A 23,501-nucleotide genomic window follows, 5' to 3' on the forward strand; every position below is an offset into this window, starting at 1 on the left:
AGGAAAATCACAACCCGGACCTGAAACTGAGCGTTCCTTCCTGATGGATGGCCAGAAGCCCGACGGAGCTGATTTTAGAACCCCAGGATCTGTAGGGTAACCAAGGAATCAGAGGGCTTCCAGAACAATCCCCGTGGTCTCCAGTTTTTGCCTTTATGAGCCCTGCCCTCACCCACCCTCCCTGGAGCATACTTTCCATCTGTTCCGAAGGCTGCGTCTCCCCAGTTTGGTTTGCAAACTGTATGAGCAATACAGCTTTCCAAACTAAATTCCTGTATTCCAGATCTTTCTGTTGACAGTGTGGGGGAAGAGGGAGAATCCCTCTCTGCCCTTTCCCTTAAGGTTCTTATGGCTGGCCAAATAATTAACAAGACAGGTTAGCAGGAGAAAATAATACCAAGTTTAATAACGTGTAACATGGGAGATCTACGGGACTCTACGTTTCTCAACACAGTAGCAGAAATTCTAGTCTTTAATACCACGTTCAACTAAAGACAAAGGAGGATGTTGGGGGTGGGGGGAGTCAGTTACAGGAGATTACCACCAAAGCACAGTAAACAAGGGTAAGGTTATTATGCAGATTTAAGGCCTCACCTTCCACATTGATAAGTTTCTAGAAATGAGGTCATCCCCCCTCTTCCCAATACAGAGAAGGAGATACCTTTACAAATGGAGATTTCCCTTATAAATGTAAATGTTTGTCTGGCAGCTCCTCACAGGGCCATCCAGAGAATGTGGCCAGAGAGACAGAACTTCTGATAAGATGGGCTTGGTGCCTTTCCTATGGTAACCTCTATTTTACATTGTATTACAGCCCTCAGATAGAAGATCTGTTCCAGGAAGGAGTTACCACGTCAAATTCTTTAGAAAGTGAGTGGGGGAGGTCAAATGTCCATCAGAGAAAACAATCAGGGTAAAGAGATATTTCAGGGTGGCCAGATCTTGATCTCCCACAACAGTAATTTATCTGTTCTTGCCTTTAAAAATCCTTGCCTCCTTTAACTTCCTGGGAACACATCTTCGGTTTCTACCTGCATCTGTCTCCCAGATTGCAATTCTAATTGTCCGAGTATCTGCTATTTGAATTATAGTGGATTTTTCCCGCCTCCACCCTGTTATTTCTAAGTTCACAAGACACTCAAAAACGGATCTGAACACACTTCCTGGCAGTAACGCAGAGGCGGGAATTCTAACACCTCACACTCGGCTGTGCTGAGACGGGTCCTGCGCGCAGCGGGGCCGCGGGGTCCCACTTCCCACGGGGACAAAGGACCCAGAGCCGCGGGAGTAACCTCAAGCCCCAGAGGTGGCGGCGGGGACGGAGGCGGGGCCTCCCGGTGTCAAAGGTCACACATCAAATCAGAGCCGGACCCAGTCCTGGTGACGTAACAGGGCATCTTTGTTCCTAGACAAAGGGTAAAGCTGAGCGGTGACTCCGTTAGGAGCCGACCCCCGAGCCCGGAGGTCACCAGCCCCTGTGGTCTCGTTTTGTCCAGTTTTAGCTCCGAATAAGGGGCGCCCCCTGCGGAAACTGAGTCAGGACTTCCGGGTCCAGGAGGCGGTGGCGGGCCCGCCCACGGGGTGGGGAAACCGTCCAGTAACGCGCCAAGGGGGTGGGAGTGCCCAAGGCACCGTCCAATCAGAGCCAGGCGCGGGTCCTGCAGCACGGTCCAATCAGAGCCGGGCGCGGGCCCTGGAGCACCGTCCAATCAGAGCCGGGCGCGGGCGCGCTCGCACCCGCGTGGACGTCGCTCTCCTCCCGCCGCCTCCCCGCGCGCACCTGCCCCGCGCGGCCCCAGGTGTCCCGTCCCCGTCGCTCTCACCTGCCGGGGCCGCGGGGCCGCGGGGAGGACGCCCGGAGAGTCCGGAGCGGGCGGAGATGGTGAGTGCGCGGGCCGGGACCGGGAGGGGCTGGTGCGAACCGGCCGGAACCGGCTGGAAGCGGCCGCGGGCCCGGGTCTCCCCGCGCCCCCCGGGTCTCCCTCGAGCCCCTGCTCTCGGCCGCGGGGAGGGTCCCGGCTCCCGTCCCGGCCCCGCGTGGGGGTCCCGGGTTCCCCGTCCTCCCCGCGAGTCCTTGGCCGGGCGGGGTCGGAGGGGTAGGGACGACCCCCGGCCGGGCGGTCAGGGCGGGGGCTCTGCAGTGGGGGAGGGGGCTCTGGCCTTAAGATCTGCAGGCGTCTCCAGAGTCGGGCGGAGTGTCTCTGTGCAGAGAGGAGCAGACACGACCAGGAGAAGCAGGCGTGATGTTGGGCTGGCAGGTCCCTGAGCCCAGCCTGTCCTGGGAGGGGCTGTCTGCTGACCAGGCTGAGGGCGCCCGCAGCTCAGGGGTCTGGGGGGAGAGAGGCTGAGCCAGTGGGGCCAACACGCATTCGTTCTGCTTGTCGGTGGGGACGAGCAGTTCAGCTGATTATTGATGAGACAGAGAATGGGGATTTGGGAGCGTCTGTGTCTGGCCTTGTCCCGGATAAACGGGAGGGGCCTCGGTGTGCGTCTTATCTAAGTCCTTTGGGGAAGGGGGGGAGGTTTCTTCAGGCGTGCAGGTTTCCAGAACACAAAAGGGTGGGGGAGGGCCTTCCACCTTCCCTGGATGTTTCCAGGAGCCCAGGGCTCGGGGAGGATTCCGCATTGTCACCTGACACCTGTGAGCTGCCCACTCTGTGTCCCTCCCAGCACGAATAGCTTTCTCTTAGTCCAGCCTCAGGTTCAGCAGGTGTGAAGTCACTGGATTCTTTTTGCCTCGTCTCTTCCCCGTAGTGGGGGTGTCGGTGTCTCAGGTCTCTGCCCTGTTCTGCTGACTCATGTTATTCCGGGCCATTCCAGAGATGCGGCTGCGGAGAGTGTCTCAGTACAGAGAACGTCCTCTCTCTCCCAGGAGAATTGCGGGGAAAGTGCACGGGGTCCCGCTCCTTCAGGCAGGTGGGGGACGTCTTGGACTTAAAAAGTTCATAAAACTGGTAGTGACTCTGCTATGCAGGCTGCACAGTTTGTGACACTGTGTGGACCTGTCCCACTGCCTGTTAATAGCTGGTCCTCAGAGGTTAATGCAAATTCTGTGAAATGTGACCTGTGAAACCCAAAAGCCATCAATGCTGGTTTGTTGATTTACGACTTGTTCTCATGAGGACAGCAGTGAACTGATATATGTTTTCTGAAAGGGATAAGCAGTGACCAGTTATTTAAACCATAAAAGTGCCCTAGAATTCCCCTCCCCTGCTGTGTTCTTGACACAGGGGGAAGGAGGGATTCTGTGGGTTCTCATCCACACAGTGGGATGGGGTCTGTGTCCCATTTAAATGATCCAGGGGTCTTGGAGCAGGTGCATCTCCTGGGCTGGGGACAAGCTGCCCCTAAAGCTAATCCTGCGTGGGAGGTGAAGGAAGGGGCAGTGGGGTCTTGCTGGGCTTCACCCCTGCAGGTGACTCCACCCCCAGAACTACCGCAGAAGGAGCTGTTGGTGCTGAGAGCAGCCACAGAGCAGGGGCAGGGAGACCCCCCTGCAGAGGTGCTGGGGGCGGGGTGGGGCTGCCCTGGGGCTGTGTCCTGAGGGTCGGTTTTGCATCCTCCATAGAGTGGGTGGAGTGAAGTGTGGTGTGTGCAAACTGAGTGAGTCTGTGAAGGTCAGACTTGGGGAAGCTCCTTGGGTTCATCTGCGTCTGGAAGGGTTTATGGAGTGCGAGTTTATACGGGTCAGAACGTGATCTCTGAGTGTCTCCTCCTTGGGGAGAATTGAGGCCTGGAGGGGGGCGTTTCCACACTGAGGAGGGGGAACAGGGTGTGTGCAGCTGCGGAGTTCAGTCCCCAGGGGTCTCAGGGTCCCCTCAGTCCTTCCCTGGGAGGGGCCACCCTGGCTCCCTCTCAGCAGGGGGGCCGGGCCCCCAGCTCAGGGTCAGGTTCCACCTTGTGCCTTCGGGTGGCCGTGTGGGCTGTGGAGCGGGTGCTGGTCTGAGTGGGCTCACGCTGGGCTCATCTTCCCGTCTCCTGACGGGCCTGCTGCTGGGTGGCCCCAGGGTGCTCGAGCACTCAGACTGCTGCCCCACTATGTGAAGGTGTAAGGTTTGTGTGTTCTTGGTTGGTTGGTGGCGTCTCCCAGCTGCTGCCCCCGGGGTGACCCGCTCCTGGTTCTCTGTGTTGCTCTCTGCAGCTTTAGGTCTGTCTTTCATCCCCCAGCGGTGCTCTGTGTGATCCTCCTCTGTGGAATGTGCAGTGAGTGAAGGTTACCAGGATACAGCGTCGATATCACACGGAAGGTTCTCTGTGGTTCTTCAGCCTCAGTCTGTGTCACACGGGCTGGTGTCTGTGGCTGGGGTCACCCGGGTGCCTCCTCCCTTCCAGTCTTGTGGGGCCTGGGTTGTCTCACATTTATTTTTCCCTTTTGTCGGCAGTGCTGCTGCAGTCATTCTTGTGTTTGTCTCCAAGTGCAAGTGGGTCATAAATTTTTACACGTTGGAGAGAAATTGCAGAATTGTAGATTATGGGTAAGTTCCCATTTCCTAGGAAATGCGGATGGAGGAGTGTGGGAATCCAGTGTCTCACTGTCGCACATGTGTGTTTATTCCATGTCATTTCCAGCACTTGGAGTAACTAACTTGTGTCCATCTCGAGTGTGAAGTGGGGTCTCCTGGGGTTCCACGTTGGTTTGTACTGATTCCCATTGGGGTTGAGCATTTCTCGTGAGGCATTTCATCTCCCTTCAGAGAGATTTCAGTCATGTCCTCCCCTCTAATTCATTTGTGTTACTGATTTCTTATGTTTTCTTTCCATGGTCTGGACAGTCATCCTTTTTCATTTCTAGGTATTGCAAATATTTTTTTCCAGATTGTGGTGTACAATTTCTCCCTATTCTGCACTTTGATGGACTCATCTTAATTAATTAATTTATTTTTTTTATAATTTTTATTTATTTATTTATTTTCCCCCCAAAGCCCCAGTAGATAGTTGTGTGTCATAGCTGCACATCCTTCTAGTTGCTGTATGTGGGACGCGGCCTCAGCATGGCTGGAGAAGCGGTGCGTCGGTGCGCGCCCGGGATCCGAACCCGGGCCGCCAGCAGCGGAGCGTGCACAGTTAACTGCTAAGCCACGGGGCCGGCCCTCATCTTAATTTGATAGACTGGAATATCTCAGTCTCTTCTTTATGTCATTAAGATGTTTTCTGTAACTTCTCAGTGTCCTACTTTCGTCTCTCAGTTAAATCTACAGTGAGTTGGTTATTTTACGTGAGGTTGATATTCCCCTCTAGATAACCAGTCATCACTGCCTGATGTGTCAAAGTGTCACCATCTCTACCGCTGCCCGGCACAGCCTGCTCTGGGGCAGATCCACCTGCCAACATCACGGGGGCCTGGTTCAGGTGGTCTGGTTTTTCCATTGCTGTCTTTGTCCATCCCTGTGATAACGCCATCCTGTCCTAATCACTCTACTTTATTTTGTTTATTTATTTTTTTGGTGAGGAAGATTGTCGCTGAGCTAACATCTATGCCAATCTCCTCTATTTTGCGTGCGGGATGCTGCCACAGTATGGCTTGGCAAGTGGTATGTAGGTCTGTGTCCGGGATTGAAACCCACGAACCCAGGACCCTGAAGCAGAACGTGTGAACTTAACCACTATGCCACGGGGCCGGTCCCAAATCACTGTAGTTTAAACAGCTTTGTCGTCTGTTAGGGAAAAATCCCACCTCCTTGTTCTGTGGAAAATGTCAGCTCATCTTACAATTTGCCTGCCATTTCAGTTTTCAGAAGTAGTTTTTGTTAAGTTCAAACAAAAACAAGAGCAAACAAACCCCCAAACAAGGCTAATTTTAGATTTAATGGATTTATCTTTTTTTTTTATAGTTTTTATTTATTTATTTTTTTCCCCCAAAGCCCCAGTAGATAGTTGTACATCATAGCTGCACATCCTTTTAGTTGCTGTATGTGGGACGCGGCCTCAGCATGGCCGGAGAAGCAGTGGGTCAGTGCGCGCCCGGGATCTGAACCCCGGGCCGCCAGCAGTGGAGCGCACGCACTCAACCGCCAAGCCACGGGGCCTGCCTAAAAAGTCTATTTTAAAAATTAACTTTTCAACTGCGTGTTTCAAGTGATTGAGAATACACTGAGATTTATTTTTGTGAGAGTGCATTCTGGAAACTTACTAAAAACCTGGTTGTCTGATGATCTTCCTAGTCTTTTTGGGTGTGACATACGGGATCATTGTGCTGTGAAATGGTTTTTGTTGCAACATTTTTCCTGGGGAGCTCCCCGGGTGTAATCTGCAACCAGCCCCTGTACAGGAGGGCAGGAGAGAGGGAAGAGAGAGGCTGACCGTCCAGATTGGCAGGAGGCAGTGTTAATGAGCAAGAGACCTTACTGAGGAGGCCGTCTTGGTGGCTGCAAGACAAGGAGTGTCGGGTGCCCACCTGCCAGTCTTCAAGTTTATGTAGAGGCCTTAACTGTGCTGAGTCACGTCCACGGTGCAGGTGGTCTCAAGGCTGTGTCCTTGGCAGCTTCTGTCACTGGGGAAGCAAGCTGAACACACATTCCAAGCCCAGGGGAGGGGTGCAGCCTCCAGTTGCCTGCGTGCTGCCCGGGGGTCAAGCGGCCATCTGGTCGTCTGGATGACCCCCTGCAACACTCCACCCCCGAGCACCTCTTACAGTCCCTCAGGCCCCCTTTTCCGCAGCGCGCCCTGAGCAGTCGGGTTTCACTAGCCTGGAGGTGGCCCCTTGGGTGGCTGTCTGGCTGCATTGGTGGCAGATGTCACAGCAACAAGACAGGTGCATGCAGGAGGAAACACGGACTAAGACGGTGATTCCTGAAGTCAGTGAAGCTTTCTCCACCAGGAGCCCCGTGATCTGAGCCACTGATGTCTCAGGTCCCCTGGGCCAGCTTTGGAGCACTCAAGTGTGTCCTCGTGTGGTTTAGGGACGATGACACGTCAGCTCCTCGGGGCTGAACACAGAGCCTTCTGTTTGGATAACGGCACAGGGGCCTCCTGTGAGGCAGGGACGATGTCAAAGTCACCCTGTTTTGGAGGACAGCCCTTCTGATTAGAGGTATTTCCGTGTTCTGTAAGGACGGGCTTCCTTGGCTGTCATTCAAGCTTGCTGGGTGAGTTTAGCAAGGACTTCTGTATGTGTTGTAACCTCCTCCAGGCCAATGGAGGAGACAGAGATGGTGGACAAGCGATGGTCCCAGTGGGAAGATGTGCCCACCTGGCCTTGAGGAGGGGGAGGTTGGCAGCTTTGGGGACTCGACCTGGCTGTGCACAGCACACATGTTGGCCGGGGAGGCTGCACTGTCAGGGGTGAGGAGATGGATGCGGGGGGGATCTGCCAGCCCAGGAGCCACCTCCTCCCCTTTCTCCACGTGTGTCCGTTCCAGGTGGAGTGCGTTTCCACAGGCCCAGCTTGTAGCAGGACGGCAGGATCCAGGTGGAGACTGAGTAGTCCCCTCACCCTGGGCGTGAAGTAACTCACCCATCCCGGGGGCCATCCCACTGCTCGTTCCATAGATGAGGCCTCCCCCAGGCACGAGGGGCTTGGTGTTCACAGCACGTTGACCCACAGTGAGAGTCGGGACCGTGGCTGCGTCCCTCGACTTCCATGCCTTTACAGTGTTGGCTGTCTCAGTGGGGGTCCCCAGTCTGGACATGGGGCGACTGGCCCCACTGGTGGATGAGTCAAGTCTATTAAAGCCTGGGACAGTCCTTCAGTCCACCCGGCCGAGGTGGTTCTGCCTGTTAGTAAATGATTCTGCTGCTTGAATTTCCCACCTTTCCTTTGTCCCCACCCTGCTGCGTGCGGGTTACAGGGGAGTGGGCCCTCCATTCAGTGTCGTGTTCTTCTGCCCAGGCTTACACATCGTCACCTTTGAGATGTGACTCCCCGAGCACTATTCAACCAGGGCATCTGCACACGTACTCTGCTTCTCTAACCCCTAGTTGTGGCTGCCCGGTTTCCATGGTGACAGGGGAACGCTTGGGTTAGGCCAGACACAGTGTCCACACAAACCAGGGCATAGTTAGAGCCCTCGCTTGGGAGGGGGCCAATAGAATCGATGTGCCCATCCCTCACTGGTGGGAACTCTGGTGAATGGCCCCAGATTCCTCTGGCAGCTGCCTTGGTGTTTATTTATTTATTCATTATTATTTTTTTTTGTGAGGAAGATCAGCCCTGAGCTAACATCCATGCTAATCCTCCTGTTTTTTTGGCTGAGGAAGACCGGCTCTGAGCTAACATCTATTGCCAATCCTCCTCCTTTTCTTCCCCAAAGCCCCAGCAGATAGTTGTATGTCATAGCTGCACATCCTTCTAGTTGCTGTATGTGGGACGCGGTCTCAGCATGGCCGGAGAAGCGGTGCGCCTGTGCGCGCCCGGGATCCGAACCCAGGCCGCCCGTAGCGGAGCACGCGCACTTAACCGCTAAGCCACGGGGCGGCCCTGCCTTGGTGTTTAGAACACACACACACATGCTGTGGCTGCTTTAACTGAGTCACTGTATTTCAAGGCCGTCTGGCATCCTTGGCAATAGCACCCCACCCGGCACAGTGGTGGCTGTTCTTCCTGTGCCCCCAGTCTGCTGTGTCTGCTGAAGGGGCAGCTGCCAGGGCTGTACTGGGGCTGCCGCACCGGCTTCCTGATTGCCGGGGGTGGGGGGGCAGTGCCTTAGGAGCCGGGATGTGGAAGACAGCACCACCCCAGGCTCTCACAGGTGAACCCAAATGCCCCCCACATCCTGACCCCACAAGGGACCACTCGTGATCATCCACGCTTGGCTTCCCGTTGTCCAAGCCACAGGTTCATCCCTTGAGAACAGCCCACTGTCAATGCAGAGGTTGGTCGTCCAGGGCTCGTGAGTGATCTCCAGCCAGATGGCTGTGAGTCCAGCCCACTGGCTCCTGTGTGAGAGGCTCTACCTGGAGGAGCTCTGTGGACTCTGCTGGGAGCTGTTCCTCTCTCTTCCTGTGCTGCCAGCGGGCCTGCCCCGTGTCCTCCAGAGTCACAGACCCGTCATCTCCTGCTTGGGGGATGCACAGAGCTCTCATCTGATTCATTAGTGTCTTTGCTTCTCAGTGGTGGCTTGCTGCCCTGATCCCCTGTCCCACAGCTGCCTTTTGTTACCGGGTGGTTTCAGAGGCGGAGGCTCTGTGCCAGGGGGGGGGATGCACATCCTCCAAACCCCGGCACGCCTCCAAGGCTGCCCCTCTCACGTGCTCAGTTGGACAGGCTTGCCCTTGCTCAGTCACGGCTCCTGGGACAACTCACATCTTACCCCACTCCCCAGACCTGACTGTGGCCTGGCCCATGAGTTTTCTGTGGGTGCGCCTCCCCGCTCCCTCAGGATGACCTGGTGAAGCCTGAAGAGTGTCCTGCAGCAGAGGCGAGTCTCCGTGTGGCAGCACTGTCTCCTCAATGTCACGGGCCCGTTTTACTGCCTGGGGAAGGAGAAGTCTTGGGCTTGCGTCCCACGCCACCTGGTGAGGCTGTGCAGGGAGCCTTGGGAAAGCACTGGAAAGGTCCCTATTGCCCCTGGCACGTGAAAGGCCAATGGATGTTGTGGCTCGGTGGCCAGGGGTCCTGAAGAAAGTGTTTGCTAAGTCCAGCACAGCGTGATGCACTCCTAGGACCATGGCCAAGGTCTCCAGATGGCGGCTCTGTTGGGCACAGCCACGTGGCTGGGCTACCACCTTGTCTAACTCCGCCGTGAGCTTTCTTACGGGCCGTCCCAGGCTGTTGAAGACACTGTGGGCGGGGTATACAGTACCCACTTGCTGCAGTTCTGGATGGTTCCTCTACCTCCTGATGCCCCAGGCCATTTTTCTTGTTTGAGTTACCGCTTGTCACTGGGGTGACAGGCTTACTGCTTCCGGTGTCCACTAGGGCCGTCACCTTCTGTTTCTTTCTGGAGGGCCAATGAATGGTGAGCTCCACCTAGGGCCTCACCTGGGGGCGATCTGGGCCTGTATCCTCTACCCAGGGCGTGGGAGGCACCCACCCCGACAGGACTGTACCCCTGTGGCCTTGGCTGGGGCAGGGGGGCATAGGGACGGCAGGGCTGGTGGGGCGGGTCTGAACTGTTCACTTTCAAAGGCTTTCCACAGGCCGGCCAACACGAGGTGGGGGTGCCGGTCTCTCTGTTCAGGTGGGGTCCCCACAGCAATGAGGCCAAACCACATTTGTTCCGGTTACTGTTACCAGACCCTTTCCAGCCGGTGGGGACAGCGCCCTCTCCATCTCAGGTCTTTCCCATAGCCCATATCTTTCTCAGGCTTTGTCAGTTTCCCCCAGGTCAGCAGCGGGTCACGACACCGACACTGTAAATATTTCGTCCCACCACTGGGCTCAGTGTGGCCGTCAGGTCTGGTAGTAGGTGTGGGGGGTGGATTGGAGTATCTTGACTTTCCTCCCTGCAGAGAACGTGGCCTGATCAGGGCCTTCAGAGACAGCGGCGCAGGTGGCCTGTCCCATTCCAGCTCCCCGAGGATGGTCGTGCGTCTTGCACAGTTCAGTCTGGGAGGGAGTGAGTCCTGGAACCCCCGAGCGCCGTGCAGGTGCCACCAGAGGGCAGGGTGTGTGCTGAGGGTGCTCATTTCTCTGCCCCGCCGGTCAGAGAGATGCCATTGCCACGGGTCCACAGCCACACTAACCGTGTGTGGACACTCCCCGGCCTCCTGTTGGAACGTGGCGGCTGTGCATGGGCTCAGCGGGAGGGCATCTTCTCACCATGGACTGCCCTCCACTTGGGCCACCCCCGGCTGGGCTGTTGCTGCGCTTCGCTCTCCTTGGTGTCGGGTCAGAGGGCATGGGGCGCTCCTCTGTTTCTTCATCGGGGGTTGGGGAAGGGACGGGAGACTGGGGTGTGGGAGAGAGAGCAAGAGGGTCATCTGTTAACATCTGGTCACCGTCTGAATCCACCGGGGCAGGCAGGCCACCGACAGCTGCACTTTCTTCCCTGTCTGCTGCCTCAGTGTGGAAGGTCGGGGTTCACCTACTGGAAGCTAGAAGGTCTACAGAGTGCTGACTTCTCAGCCTCTGTAAGGGCTCAATGGGAAACAGCCTCTGAACACAATTGTCACTGTTTGCCTTTGTTTGTAAAAGCAAGAATTCTCTTGGGATTTCTGTTAGCTAAGACGGGAACTAATGTAGGTGTCTCATAAAAGCAAAGTGGAGGAAAGGAAACTTTTAGAGAGCGGGGGAAACTTGTACTTGAGAATATCCTCTGGTATAATATGATACCTCTACCACAACATAATGTGGTATTATGTTGATCCATTTACAAGACCTCAGTGATCAAACAACTAAAAATAGGGAATAGAATATAATAGGATTTTTTTTTTTTTTTTTTTTTTTTTTTTTTTTTTGCTGAGGAAGACTGGCCGTGGGCTAACATCCATACCCATCTTCCTCCACTTTATATGGGATGTCACCACAGCATGGCTTGCCAAGTGGTGTGTCAGTGCGCGCCCAGGATCTGAACCGGCGAACCCCGGGCCGCTGAGGCAGAGCATGCACACTTAACCGCTTGCGCCACTGGGCTGGCCCCAATAGGAATTTTTTTTTTTTTTAGTACTTTTTTTTTTTTTATAATTTTATTTATTTTTTCCCCAAAGCCCCAGCAGATAGTTGTATGTCATAGCTGCACTTCCTTCTAGTTGCTGTATGTGGGACGCGGCCTCAGCATGGCTGGAGAAGCAGTGCGTTGGTGCGAGCCCGGGATCCGAACCCGGGCTGCCAGCAGCTGAGTGCGCGCACTTAACCGCTAAGCCACAGAGCCGGCCCACCAATAGGAATATCTTAAATTCATTGTCTCCAACAATAAAAAATGACAGATTAAGGTATCTTTTACTTCTGTCCTGGTGTATGCAGCAGACAGATGTGTTTTTAAATGGGAACCAGCACTTCTCCTCAAATCATTGGGCAGGTTTGTTTTTGTTTTTTTGTGTGTGAGGAAGATCAGCCCTGAGCTAACATCTGCCAATCCTCCTCTTTTTGCTGAGGAAGACTGGCCCTGGGCTAACATCTGTGCCCATCTTCCTCCACTTTATATGGGACACTGCGACAGCATGGCTTGATGAGCGGTGCGTCAGTGTGCGCCCAGGATCCAAACTTGGGCCGCCAGCAGTGGAGTGCATGCACTTAACCTCTACGCCACAGGGCAAGCCCCACTCTGATCTTTATTATTTCCTTCTTCCTACTAACTTGGAGCTTCATTTGTTCTTTGTCTAATCCCTTTATGTGTAACGTTAGATTTTTTATTTGAAACTTTTTTTGTTTCTTTTAGGCCTGTATGGCTGTAAACTTCCCTTTGAGAAATGCTTTTGCTGCATCTCATAGATTTTGCTATGTTGTATTTCCATTTTCATTTGTCTCAAGGTATTTTTTTTTTTTTGATTTCTTCTTTGACACATTGGTTGTTCAGTAGCATGTTGTTTAATTTTCACATATTTGTGATTTTTCTTTTTGTAGTTGATTTCTGGTTTCATACAATTGTGGTTGGAAAGACGCTTGATATGATTTCAGTCTTCTTAAACTTATTAGGACTTGTTCTGTGGCCTAACATGGTCTATCCTGGAGAATGTTCCATGTGCACTTGAGAAGAATGTGTGTTCTGCTGCTTTTGGGTGAAATGTTCTGTATATATCTCTTAAGTCCATCTGGGCTAATGTATCATTTAAGGCCAGTGTTTCCTTATCGATCTTCTGTCTGGATGCTCTATCCTTTGATGTATGTGGAGGTATTAAAGTTCCCTCTTACTATTGTATTGCTGTCAGTTTCCCACTTTAGGTCTCTTAAAATTTGTTGTATGTATTTATGTGCTGCTATGTTGGATGCATAAATATTTACAAATGTATTTATCCTCTTGCTGGATTCACCCCTTCATCATTATGTAGTGATGATTCTCTTTGTCTCTTATTACAGTCTTTGTTTTAAAGTCTATTTTGTCTGATAGGAGTATAGCCACCCCAGCTTTCTTTTGGTTTCCATTCGCATGAAACACCTTTTTCCATCCCTTCACTGTTAGTCTGTGTCCTTACATCTGGAGCGATGTAAGATAGAGATGAGTCTTGTTTTGTTATCCATTCAGCTGCTCTCTCTTTTGATTAGAGAATTTTGTCCATTTACATTTAAAGTGATTATTGATAGGTCGTACTTATTGCCATTTTGTTAAATTTTTTCTGGCTGGCTTTTTTTTTTTTTTCTATAATTTTTTTATTTTTTATTTTTTATTTTTTCCCCCCAAAGCCCCAGCGGATAGTTGTATGTCGTAGCTGCACATCCTTCTAGTTGCTGTATGTGGGACTCGGCCCCAGGATGAACGGAGAAGCGGTGCCTCGATGCGCACCCGGGATCCGAACCCGGGCCACCAGCATCGCAGCGCGCGCACTTAACCACCAAGCCACAGGGCCGGCCCTTTTTTCTATAATTTTACTTATTTATTTTTTCCCCCAAAGCCCCAGTAGATAGTTGTATGTCATAGCTGCACATCCTTCTTCCTCTTTTTTTTTTTTTTTTTTTTTGGTGATGTCAGCCCTGAGCTAACATCCGTGCTAATCCTCCTCTTTTTGCTGAGGAAGACCTGCTCTGAGCTAACATCTATTGGCAATCCTCCTCCTTTTTTTATTTCCCCCCAAAGACCCAGTAGATAGCTGTATGTCATAGTTGCACATCCTTCTAGTTGCTGTATGTGGCACATGGCCTCAGCATGGCCGGAGAAGCGGTGCGTCGGTGCGCGCCCGGGATCCGAACCTGGGCCGCCAGTAGCGGAGCGAGTGCACTTAACTGCTAGGGCACGGGCCGGCCCTGCACATCTTTCTAGTTGCTGTATGTGGGATGTGGCCTCAGTGTGGCCGGAGAAGCGGTGTTTGGGTGCGCGCCCAGGATCCGAACCTGGGCTGCCAGCAGTGGAGTGCGCGCACTTAACCGCTAAGCCATGAGGCCGGCCCTCTGGCTGTTTTGTAATGCCAAAACATTCTGTTCCTTTCTTCTTCTTTTCTTTCCTCTCTTGTGTTTGGTAACTTTCTCTAATGGAATGCTTAGATTCCTCATTATCTTTTGTATATCTACTGTAGGTGTTTGCTTTGTGGTTACCGTGAGTCTCACATCTAACAGCCTGTATATATATCAGTCTATATTAAGTTGTTAGCAAGTTAAGTTTAAACGCATTCTAAATCTCTACATTTTTACCCCCACAACGTTTTGTTTTTGATGTCACATTTGACATTGTTTTATTTTGTGTATCCCTTAACTAGTTATTGTAGTTATTATTTTCTTTTTTACTACTTTTGCCTTTTAACTTTCATACTAGATTTGTAACTGATTAATCCACTACTTTTACTATATACTGATCATTACCAGTGAGATTCTTACTTTCATATGTTTTCCTGTTACTAATTAGTATCCTTTCTTTTCAACTTAAAGAAGTCTCATTAATATTTCTCATAAGGCCAGTTTACTGGTGATGAACTCCTTTAGCTTTTGCTTGGCTGGAAAACTCTCTACCTCTCCTTCAATTCTGAATGATAACCTTGCTAGGTAGAGTTTTCTTGGTTGGAACTTTTTTCCCTTTCAGCAGTTTGAATATATCATGCCACTCCTTTCTGTCCTGCAAAGTTTCTGCTGAGAAATCTGCTGATAGTTTTATGGGGGTTCCTTTGTAGGTAACAAATTGTTTTTGTCTTGCTGCTTTTAAGATTCTCCCTTTAACTTTTGGCATTTTGATTATAATGTGTCTTGGTGTAGATCTGTTTGGGTTCGTCTTGTTTGGAACTCTCTGGGCTTCCTGGATCTGATTTTTTTTTTTTCTTTCTACATGTTAGCGCAGTTTTCAGCCATCATGTCTTCAAATAAGTTTTCTTCCCCTTTCTCTCTCTCTTCTCCTTCTGGGACCCTTATAATGTGAATATTATTCCACTTGAGTGACAGCATGGATGGACATTGAGGGTATTATGTTAAGTGAAATAAGTCAGAGGGAAAAGGTTAAATACCATAGGATCTCACTCATAAGTAGTAGGTAAAAACAACAAATGAATATTATTCTATTTGATATTGTTCCTTAAGTCCCTTAAGATTGTTGCTTAAAAAACATTTTTTTTTTTTTAAATTTCTGCTGTTCTGTTTGGGTGAGTTCCTCTGCCCTGTCTTCCAGATCACTGATTCTTTCTTCTGCTTCATCTAATCTGCTGTTGAACTCCTCTGGTATATTTTTTCAGTTCAATTATTCTATTCTTCAGCTCTGTGACTTCTATTGGGTACTTCTTATATTTTCCATCTCTTTGTTGAAGTTCTCACAGTGTTCATCCTTTCCTCTTCTCAGTTCATTGAGCATCTTTATGATCATTACTGTGAACTCTCTATCAGGTAAATTACTTACGTCTGTTTTATTACGGCTTTTTTCTAGGGTTTTATCTTGCTCTTTTGTTTACAACATATTCCTTTGTTTCCTCATTTTGTTTGACTCTGTGTTTGTTTCTGTGTATGAGACAAAACAGCTTTCTCTCCTGGTCTTGAAGGAGTGGCCTGGTGTGGGAGATGAACCTTATCATTTAACCTTGTCCTAGCTCTTGGATGTCTCTGGAACTTTTGTGATTGTCAAAGCAGCCTGATGTATCCTTGATAGCTTCCAGCTGTTTGGGGTGTGCCGAGACCTGTGAGTGTCCCAGAGGGAGAGGTCTCAGTCAGCACCTAGTTCAGGCTGACTGGGAGCTAGACACTCAGGCAGCAGCTTTTAAGGTATGCAATTATATACAGTCCTGTGGGACTGCAGTTGTAAACCCTGCTGGTGTCTGTACCAGGTGATCTGGCGATGTCCCCCTTGGCGGTAGTTGCAAAAGAAAATAGGGGCTCCAGGTGAGTGTATGGGCTTCTTTCTGGGAGGTACTGGTGAGCTGTCCTGAGTCCAAAGGGAAGTGCAAGGATGTGTCTCTTGGCCTGTGTTCCCTGAGATCGCTTACATAGCCTCCAGATGTGTGGTAAACCTGAAGCTTGCTCCTCGGGCTGAAGGTCCAGGACAAGTAATGTGAAGGAGGACTTGGGGTGTGTTTCAGTCCACTGTGCAGTGCCCTGGGGATGGTAGTCCACCAAGAACGGTCTCTCTGGTTGTCTCAGATCTGTAGGGCCCAGAAATACAATCCCCCCAGCCCACCGGATCCAGAGGCTTAGAGGGTGTTCCCTGTGTGGCCTGTGCATGCCGGCTGGCTTTGGTGGGACTGCACAAGGGGTGTGAGGAGGGACGTGCCCACTAGTGCTAGCGGGATAGAGGGAGAGTGTACAAATGGCACCCACCAGCACCTCCTTCCCCAGAGAGAGTCCCAAGGGACTCCTGCCCTTCTGGCTGATGCTTTTAAGATTAGCAAATGAGTATCTTTCACCTGTGGTCCAGGCACTTTTTAAACTGCTGTTTTCACGCTGGTCCTGGGGCCAGTGGGTCTGCATGTGAACCCTTTAAGAGTGGAATCTTCGTTCCCTACAGCCCTCTGGTTCTCCTGGACATAAGCCCCATTGGTTTTCCAAGCCAAACGGTTTGGGGGCTCATCTCTCCCATGCAGGTCCCAAGGATTGGGGTGCCTGATGTGGGCCATGAACCTGTCACTCCTCAGGGAGAAGCTCTACATTTGTGAGATCCCTCCTGATGGTGGGTTGTGCACAGGGGGTGGGGTTTTTGCCAAGATCCTGTCTCTGCCTCTCTTACCCATCTCCATGTGGACCCTGTTCAGCTAGTTTTCAGAGTGAATTGTTCCATGTGTAGCTGTATACTTGTTGTGTCCATGGCAGGAGGTTAGTTCAGGATCTTCCCAAGTCACCGTCAGCCATTCTGATCCCAGAGATTCTACAACATTTTTATCACCCCCAAAGAAAAACTTGTGTCTGTTGGCAGTGACTCCTCATTCCAGGCCACCCCCTCCCTGAGTTCTAGGCAATTTATTAATCTACTTTCTATGTTCATAGATTGGCTTGTTCTGTACATTTCTTATACACGATATCATGCTCTGTGTGGTCTTTTTTGGGCCTGTCCATGTTCTCAGGGTTCATTGTTTTTGTGCCATGGACCAAGACTTCACTCCTCTCATTGCCCAATCATACCGCATTGTCTGGATATTCCACATTTGGCTTATCCAGATCTCTTGATGGACTTTTGAGTTGTTGCCACGTTTTGGCTATTATGAATCACGCTGCTGTGAATATCTGTGTATTCCTTTTTGTGTTGATGTTTCCGCTTCTCTTGGGTAGATGGATACCTAGGAGTGGAATTGCTGTTATATGGTAGCTCTGTGTTCATCATTGAGGACCCGCCAGACTGTCTTCCAAAGTGGCTGCACCATTTACATTCCCATCAGCAACGTGTGAGGGTTCCAGCTTCCTCACATCCCGCCAGCCTTGTTTGTCCATCTTATAGCCATCCTCGAGGGTGTGAAGAGGGTCTGCTTGTAGTTTCGGTTTGCATTTCCCTGGTGGCTGATGTCTAGCATCTTTTCATGTGCTTATTGGCCGCTTGTATTTTTTTTTTCAGAGACGTGTCTGTTGAAACGTTAGGTGTGGGCTTTTCCTGGATGCTCGTCCATCTGGTTAAGTTCCCTTCTGTTCCTAGTTTGCTGAGTACTTTTATCATGAACGGGTGTTGGGTTTTGTCAGATGACTTTTCTGTCTCTTGAGGTGACCATGTATGTGGTTTCTGTTCTTTATTCTAGTAATAAGGTACTTGACACTGATATTCCGTTTGTTGAACCAACCTTTTTCTTCCTGGGATGAATCCCCCGTGGTCGTGGTGTAGAATCCTTTTACGTGTATTTCACTGGGTTTGGTTTCCTAGGATTTTGTTGAGGGATTTCCTGTCTATATTTATGAAGGATATTGGTCTCTAGTTTTCTGTAGTTATGATGTTTTTGGTTTTGATAAGAGGCCAGAGTAATACTGGCCTCGTAGAATGAGTTGGCAAGTGTCTCTCCAATATTGAATTTGATGTGGGTCCCTAATGATTAGTGATGTCTAGTATCTTTTCATGAGGTTATTGGCCACTTGTATTTCTTTTTTTTTAATTGTATTGTGAGGGAGATCAGCCCTGAGCTAACATCCATGCTAATCCTCCTCTTTTTGCTGAGGAAGACCGGCTCTGAGCTAACATCTATTGCCAATCCTCCTCCATTTTCTTTCCCCAAAGCCCCAGTAGATAGTTGTGTGTCATAGATGCACATCCTTCTAGTTGCTGTATGTGGGACGCGGACTCAGCGTGGCCAGACAAGCGGTGCGTCGGTGCGCACCCGGAATCCGAACCCGGGCCACCGGTAGCGGAGCGTGCACACTTAACCGCTAAGCCACGGGGCCGGCCCCAGGCCACTTGTATTTCTTTTTGGAGACGTATCTACTCACATTCTTTGCTCATTATTTAAATGTATTATTTATTTTACTTTATTTTTTTATTGGTGTCATCTGAGTTTTTAAACTATACCAAGAATTCATCTCCTATCAGGGGTGTGGTTAGCAAAGCCCAGTTGCTACTCTAGGTGAGGTAGCCTGACTTTCTTTGTAGCTGTAGAAATTTTTTTTCTTTAGATTTTGTGAAGATTTTTTTTGTTTAAACAATCTCTCATTTCTTTTCATAATTGTTTGCTCTTTATTCCATGGGTGTGGTGTTATCTTATATTCCTCTAAAGATATTTAATAGGTATTTTTTTCTCTCTTAAAAGGCACTTTCACTCTATTAACCTCAGATCCTTCAGTGACTCTTCTTTGTGGGGCCATATTTCTTGAATTTCTTGCACTCAGTTCGTTATTTGAGAGGGCTGGCAGCTTGACAGATTTCCTCAGGATCCAGGCTCTCCTCTTACCCATCAGGTGTGCCTGGCCCCAGTCTCTGGCCCACGTCTGTGCCCACAGTGTCCCCCTCGTCCTGAGAGGGAGTCGTGTCTCTGCCTCTGTTGGAATATAGGGAAGAGTTCAGGCCCCTCAACACTGTTGCTTCCAAGGTGAGACTGTTCAGCTCAAGTTGCACTGGAAATCTGTGTTCACAACATGCTGACATTCTGGTTCCAGTTCTTGGAGCTGACAAGGAAATAACTTTTGACCAATCCAGCTGTCAATTCTTGTGTTCTCTGAAAGATGATTTCATTTTTCAGTCTGTACCGTATCTCAGAATCTGCTCTGAGGAAAAATGATTCTTATGAAAATGCACACATAAGTCTATATCAGTTGTTGTGCTTGCACTTGCTTCAGCTTTCCAAGCACTTACCATCACTGAACATACTGCGTTTGATTTGCTTCTCGTCATTTCCCACGAGAGTGTGAGCTCAGGAGTCCTAGGAATTGAGTGCAGGTCCCTGACTCTCATCCTCCCACACACATTGCTGAAGTTGGGGCCTGGCTGAAATAGAGTATGTGGGCTGTTTCAGGACTCAGTGGTCTTTGAGGACGTGGCTGTGAACTTCACCCCGGAGGAGTGGGCTTTGCTGGATGCTGCTCAGAGGAAGCTCTACAGAGATGTGATGCTGGAGACCTGCAGGAACCTGGCCTCAGTGGGTGAGGACGGCATCATGCCTTCACTTATGTTTACAGAACAAATATTTCTTACAGTTCTATCTTATTGGGGCTGAGAAATGGGAATATGTTGGGAAAAAGAGAGACACTCTCCAAGCCTTCATGGAACCATCTAGAGTCAAATAGCTTTTCCATGAAAACAAAGTTTCACGTATTAAACAGACTTTTATTTCTCTTGAACAAAAGTCTCCCTCATTTTATAAGTGTGAGCTTCATCTCCAGTGTCACTTTGGGACAGTGAGAACAGCTTTATGGTTTTCACCCTTGTGACAGTTAGACTGTGGTTAACACACAGTTGACATGGTGATTTTGCTGCAATTAACCCACACTTATCCATCATCACTGGTCTTGAAGACAAAGTATGGGCCCGTCTCATGGAATGTCTGTTCCCCTCCATCCTCCCTCATGGTGAGCTCTTCTCCTCGAGTAGTCACCAGCCGCACACACATCCATCCCCCATGGCAGCTGGGGCCGTGGAGAAAGTCTCCCTCTAGGGCCTCTGTGCCTGTGAACACCACGAGAGCAGCCACCCTCGGGAGGAACAGGCTCTTGATGAGGGAATGATGTTTGGACGTGCCCATTAGAAACGTGACACAGTCACTGAGAGGGTGACGTGTGTCATTCACCTGCTTCTGTTGACTTTTCATCCATCCTCACCCCCTGGGGAAGACATTCTGTATCTACTCTTATAAAGGGAGCATTTCGGGATGTGCATTTTGCCCAGTTGCTTCCTACTTTGCTTTTCTGCTAATATTTCTTGCAATATCACTCTCCATCTATTTTGAAGTATTTCTTAGTGATCAGTCCACCATTTTGACTCATTTCTCCTACTTTTACCAAGGTCCTGAATAGCTGAGGTCCTCAGAGTTTTTCTTTGCTCACCTGTCCATTCTTCCTTATATAATTTGTTTCCATTTTTAGATCAGTCTATGAGAAGAAATCCACATATGGTCTATTTTCTTTCGTTTATCCCACTATTTCTTTCCCAAGAAATCAAACTGTGCTACCAATTGTTGTAGATTGTTGCACTCAAGTTAAAAGCAATGGATCGAGACCTCAGCAGGATATATTGGAGAATAAAATAGCCAGTGAAGACAAAATAGTAAGATTCACAAGATGTGATTCCCGGTCTATTTTTGGAGAAAATTGGACGTTTCATAACATTGGAGGTCAGCACCAAACCCAGGAGAGGCGTGTGAGGTGAGTGGCGTTCCCACAGGAGGAAGGGGGTCTCAGCAGAGTGTTAGAATCTCTTGAAATTAAATAAAGTTAGAACTCTAGCTAAACACTTGTGTCCTCAGAAAACTTTCACAAGAGAAGACTTTCATAAATGTCATGAAGATATTGAGTGTCTCATGAAACAATGATCAGGAAGTCTCATGAGTAAGAAACACTGGAAGTTATGGCTACATTTGAGCCCTCAGCCAGAGCATTAACCTTTTCCACTTTGTAACAATGCAGGCAGTGCCAAAAACATTCCTTTTCACTGAAAATGGCAAATACATAGTTGAAGTAATCATTAACAACCATCAAATCTTTAATAAAGAAATCACTTATAATCATTAACCTGTAATGGTATGCTTCCTGTTTTGAACAGAAGTCATATGGTGGAGAGTCTGTGTGAAAGGAAAGAAGGTGATCACTGTGGAGAAACCCTGGAGCAGACTACAAACCTTCCTGTGCACGAGAGGTGTCCAACTGGAGTGAAACCTGATGAATGCACGAAGTGTGGAAAAGCCTTCATGGGTTGTTCTTTCCTGAAGAATCAGCAAGGATCTCACACTGAACACAAACCTCATCCATGTGCGGAATGTGGGCAGCTCTGCAGTTGTGTCTCGTGCCTGAGCCCTCATCTGGAAGCAGGCGTTGTAGAGAAACCCTATGAACCCCAGGATACTGGGAGACCATCTAAGAGAAATGTGAAAAGTCTCCATAGTAAAAAATCTTTTGAGTGTAAGCAATGTGGAAAAGTTTACACCTGTGCCTCGTCTCTTTGGGGACATCTGAGAATTCACTCTGGACAGAAAACGCACATATGTAAGGTATGTGGGAAAGCCTTTATATTCAACTCCTACCTTATACAACACATGAGGACACACACTGGAGAGAAACCCTACGAATGTAAGGAATGTGGGAAGGCTTTCAGCCGCCCCTCATACTTTCGAGAACACGTGACATTGCACACTGGAGAGAAACCCTACGCATGTGAGTGCTGTGGGAAAGCGTTCCGTTGGTACTCATACCTTCGAGCACACATGAGGTTGCACAGTGGAGAGAAGCCCTATGACTGTAAGCAGTGTGGGAAAGCCTTCAGGTATCTGCACTGCCTTCAAGGACACATGAGGATGCACACTGGAGAAAAACCTTTTGTCTGTAATCACTGTGGGAAAGCGTTCCGTTGTCCCCAATACTGGAGAAAACATGTGAAAATGCACAGTGGAGTGAAACCCTATGAATGTACGGAATGTGGCAAAGCCTTCGTTACTTCCTCAAACCTTCGGGAACACAAGAGAATGCACAGTGAAGAGAAACCCTATGAGTGTCAGCAGTGTGGGAAGGCCTTCAAGTACTTCTCGTCCCGGTGGATACACGTGAGAACACACAGTGAGGAGAAGCCCTATGAATGTCAGGACTGTGGAAAAGCTTATAAGCACCTTGTTTCCCTGCGGGGACATGTGAGAACGCACGGTGGGGAGAAGCCCTATACGTGTCAGCACTGTGGGAAAAGACTCGGTCATAGCGCATCCCTGCGAGTACACGTAAGAAGACACACTGGACAGAAACTCTCAATATAAAGATCTATATTTTGTTATCTCGGACTATAAATAATTGTACACTTATATAGAACTTGTCTCCTTTCTAGTACAACATGTTTTGTACCCAGGGGTAATAAGTGGTTATTGTTTTTTGTTTTTTTTCTTCACGTCAACTTTTTTTTTTTTTAAAGATTTTATTTATTCAGTTTTTTCCCCCCAAAGCCCCAGTAGATAGTTGTATGTCATAGGTTCACATCCTTCTAGTTGCTGTACGTGGGACTCGGCCTCACGTTGGACGGAGAAGTGGTGCCTCGGGGCGCTCCCGGGATCCGAACCCGGGCCGCCAGCATCAGAGCGCGCGCACTTAACCGCTAAGCCACGGAGCCGGCCCTTCTTCACGTCAACTTGATGTAACTTTAGATAAAAAGTGTTTTGATTCTTACTCTCCGTTTTTCTCCTAGTAAATGATCATGATATGACACCTGTATTGTTGAAATTTCTTTTCTGGTCCCCTGCTGCAGATACTGGAAAATTTTAACTCAATATCTACCCTCCCTTTCAGTCTTTATTATTGAAAGATGTATCTTCCACATTTGTTTAATGCTAGTGGATATGAGTACTGTGTTCCTCACAGAAATTAATGATTGTGTAAAATCCTTGGAAGAGCACAGTCCCATCTGATTATGTTCATAATTGGACTCTGCTCATCGTCCTTGATCTTGGTTGGAAATGGACACGATGCCTTGAGTTGAGAAGAGAGAGCTGTGGCCTGAAGGTGAGAGCTGGTGTCCAGATGCTTCTACTGAATTGTGCTGTTACCTTGGGTGAGGGGGGAAACCATGTATCCCAGAGTCCTGTTTGTGGTTCTAAGGTAAAGGTCATGAGCAGAGGAAGGTGCATAAGGTTTGGAAAGGAGAGGTGAGGAACCCATGACTCTCAGATCTTCTGTCCTATCAGGGGACAGGGGTGCATGGGAACCTGGTGGGCCTGTGTCACAGCACTTGTCTGACTTCAGGCTCTGCCCATCTGGAGCATCCCCAACCACACCTCATGTTTGATGTGAGTTCCCTCTCAGGCAGCAGATTCCACAGACTCTCCCACACGCTCCCCCATCGTGGGCCCTCTTTGGTTTTCAGGTTCACACAAATCCCTGCATTTTCCTGCAGCTCTTTGGTGTCCCTCGGGCCACTTCTTCAGGCTGTCACTCTCGCTGATCTTCTCATCCTGGGCCCCCTCCATCT

At 49.6% G+C, this 23,501-nt stretch overlaps 1 protein-coding gene and 1 long non-coding RNA gene across 2 annotated transcripts; both read left to right on the forward strand.

Moving 5' to 3' along the window:
- The first annotated feature begins 1,434 nt into the window (after positions 1-1,434).
- On the forward strand, positions 1,435-22,739 carry LOC101403012 (uncharacterized). Its single transcript, XM_087425769.1, has 4 exons — positions 1,435-1,882; positions 19,360-19,486; positions 20,524-20,704; positions 21,102-22,739. Exons 1-4 carry the CDS (start codon positions 1,880-1,882, stop codon positions 22,297-22,299), a joined length of 1,509 nt encoding a protein of 502 aa, XP_087281895.1. The 5' UTR covers positions 1,435-1,879; the 3' UTR covers positions 22,300-22,739.
- LOC147912203 (uncharacterized) lies at positions 2,928-18,930 on the forward strand. The gene is made up of 3 exons (XR_015550244.1): positions 2,928-4,247; positions 4,383-4,475; positions 18,806-18,930. It is a non-coding gene; the product is annotated as an uncharacterized LOC147912203 (long non-coding RNA).
- Positions 22,740-23,501: the final 762 nt, after the last annotated feature.

The sequence above is a fragment of the Ceratotherium simum genome, chromosome 39 (genome assembly GCF_057802395.1).
Source record: "Ceratotherium simum simum isolate JZ-2026a chromosome 39, ASM5780239v1, whole genome shotgun sequence".
In the NCBI taxonomy this organism is placed as follows: Eukaryota; Metazoa; Chordata; class Mammalia; order Perissodactyla; family Rhinocerotidae; genus Ceratotherium; species Ceratotherium simum.

Coding starts and splice junctions, on each gene's coding strand:
- LOC101403012 (XM_087425769.1), top strand. Junction 19,487..20,523: donor CAGGAACCTGGCCTCAGTGG/GTGAGGACGGCA, acceptor CAATTGTTGTAG/ATTGTTGCACTCAAGTTAAA. Junction 20,705..21,101: donor ACCCAGGAGAGGCGTGTGAG/GTGAGTGGCGTT, acceptor TGTTTTGAACAG/AAGTCATATGGTGGAGAGTC.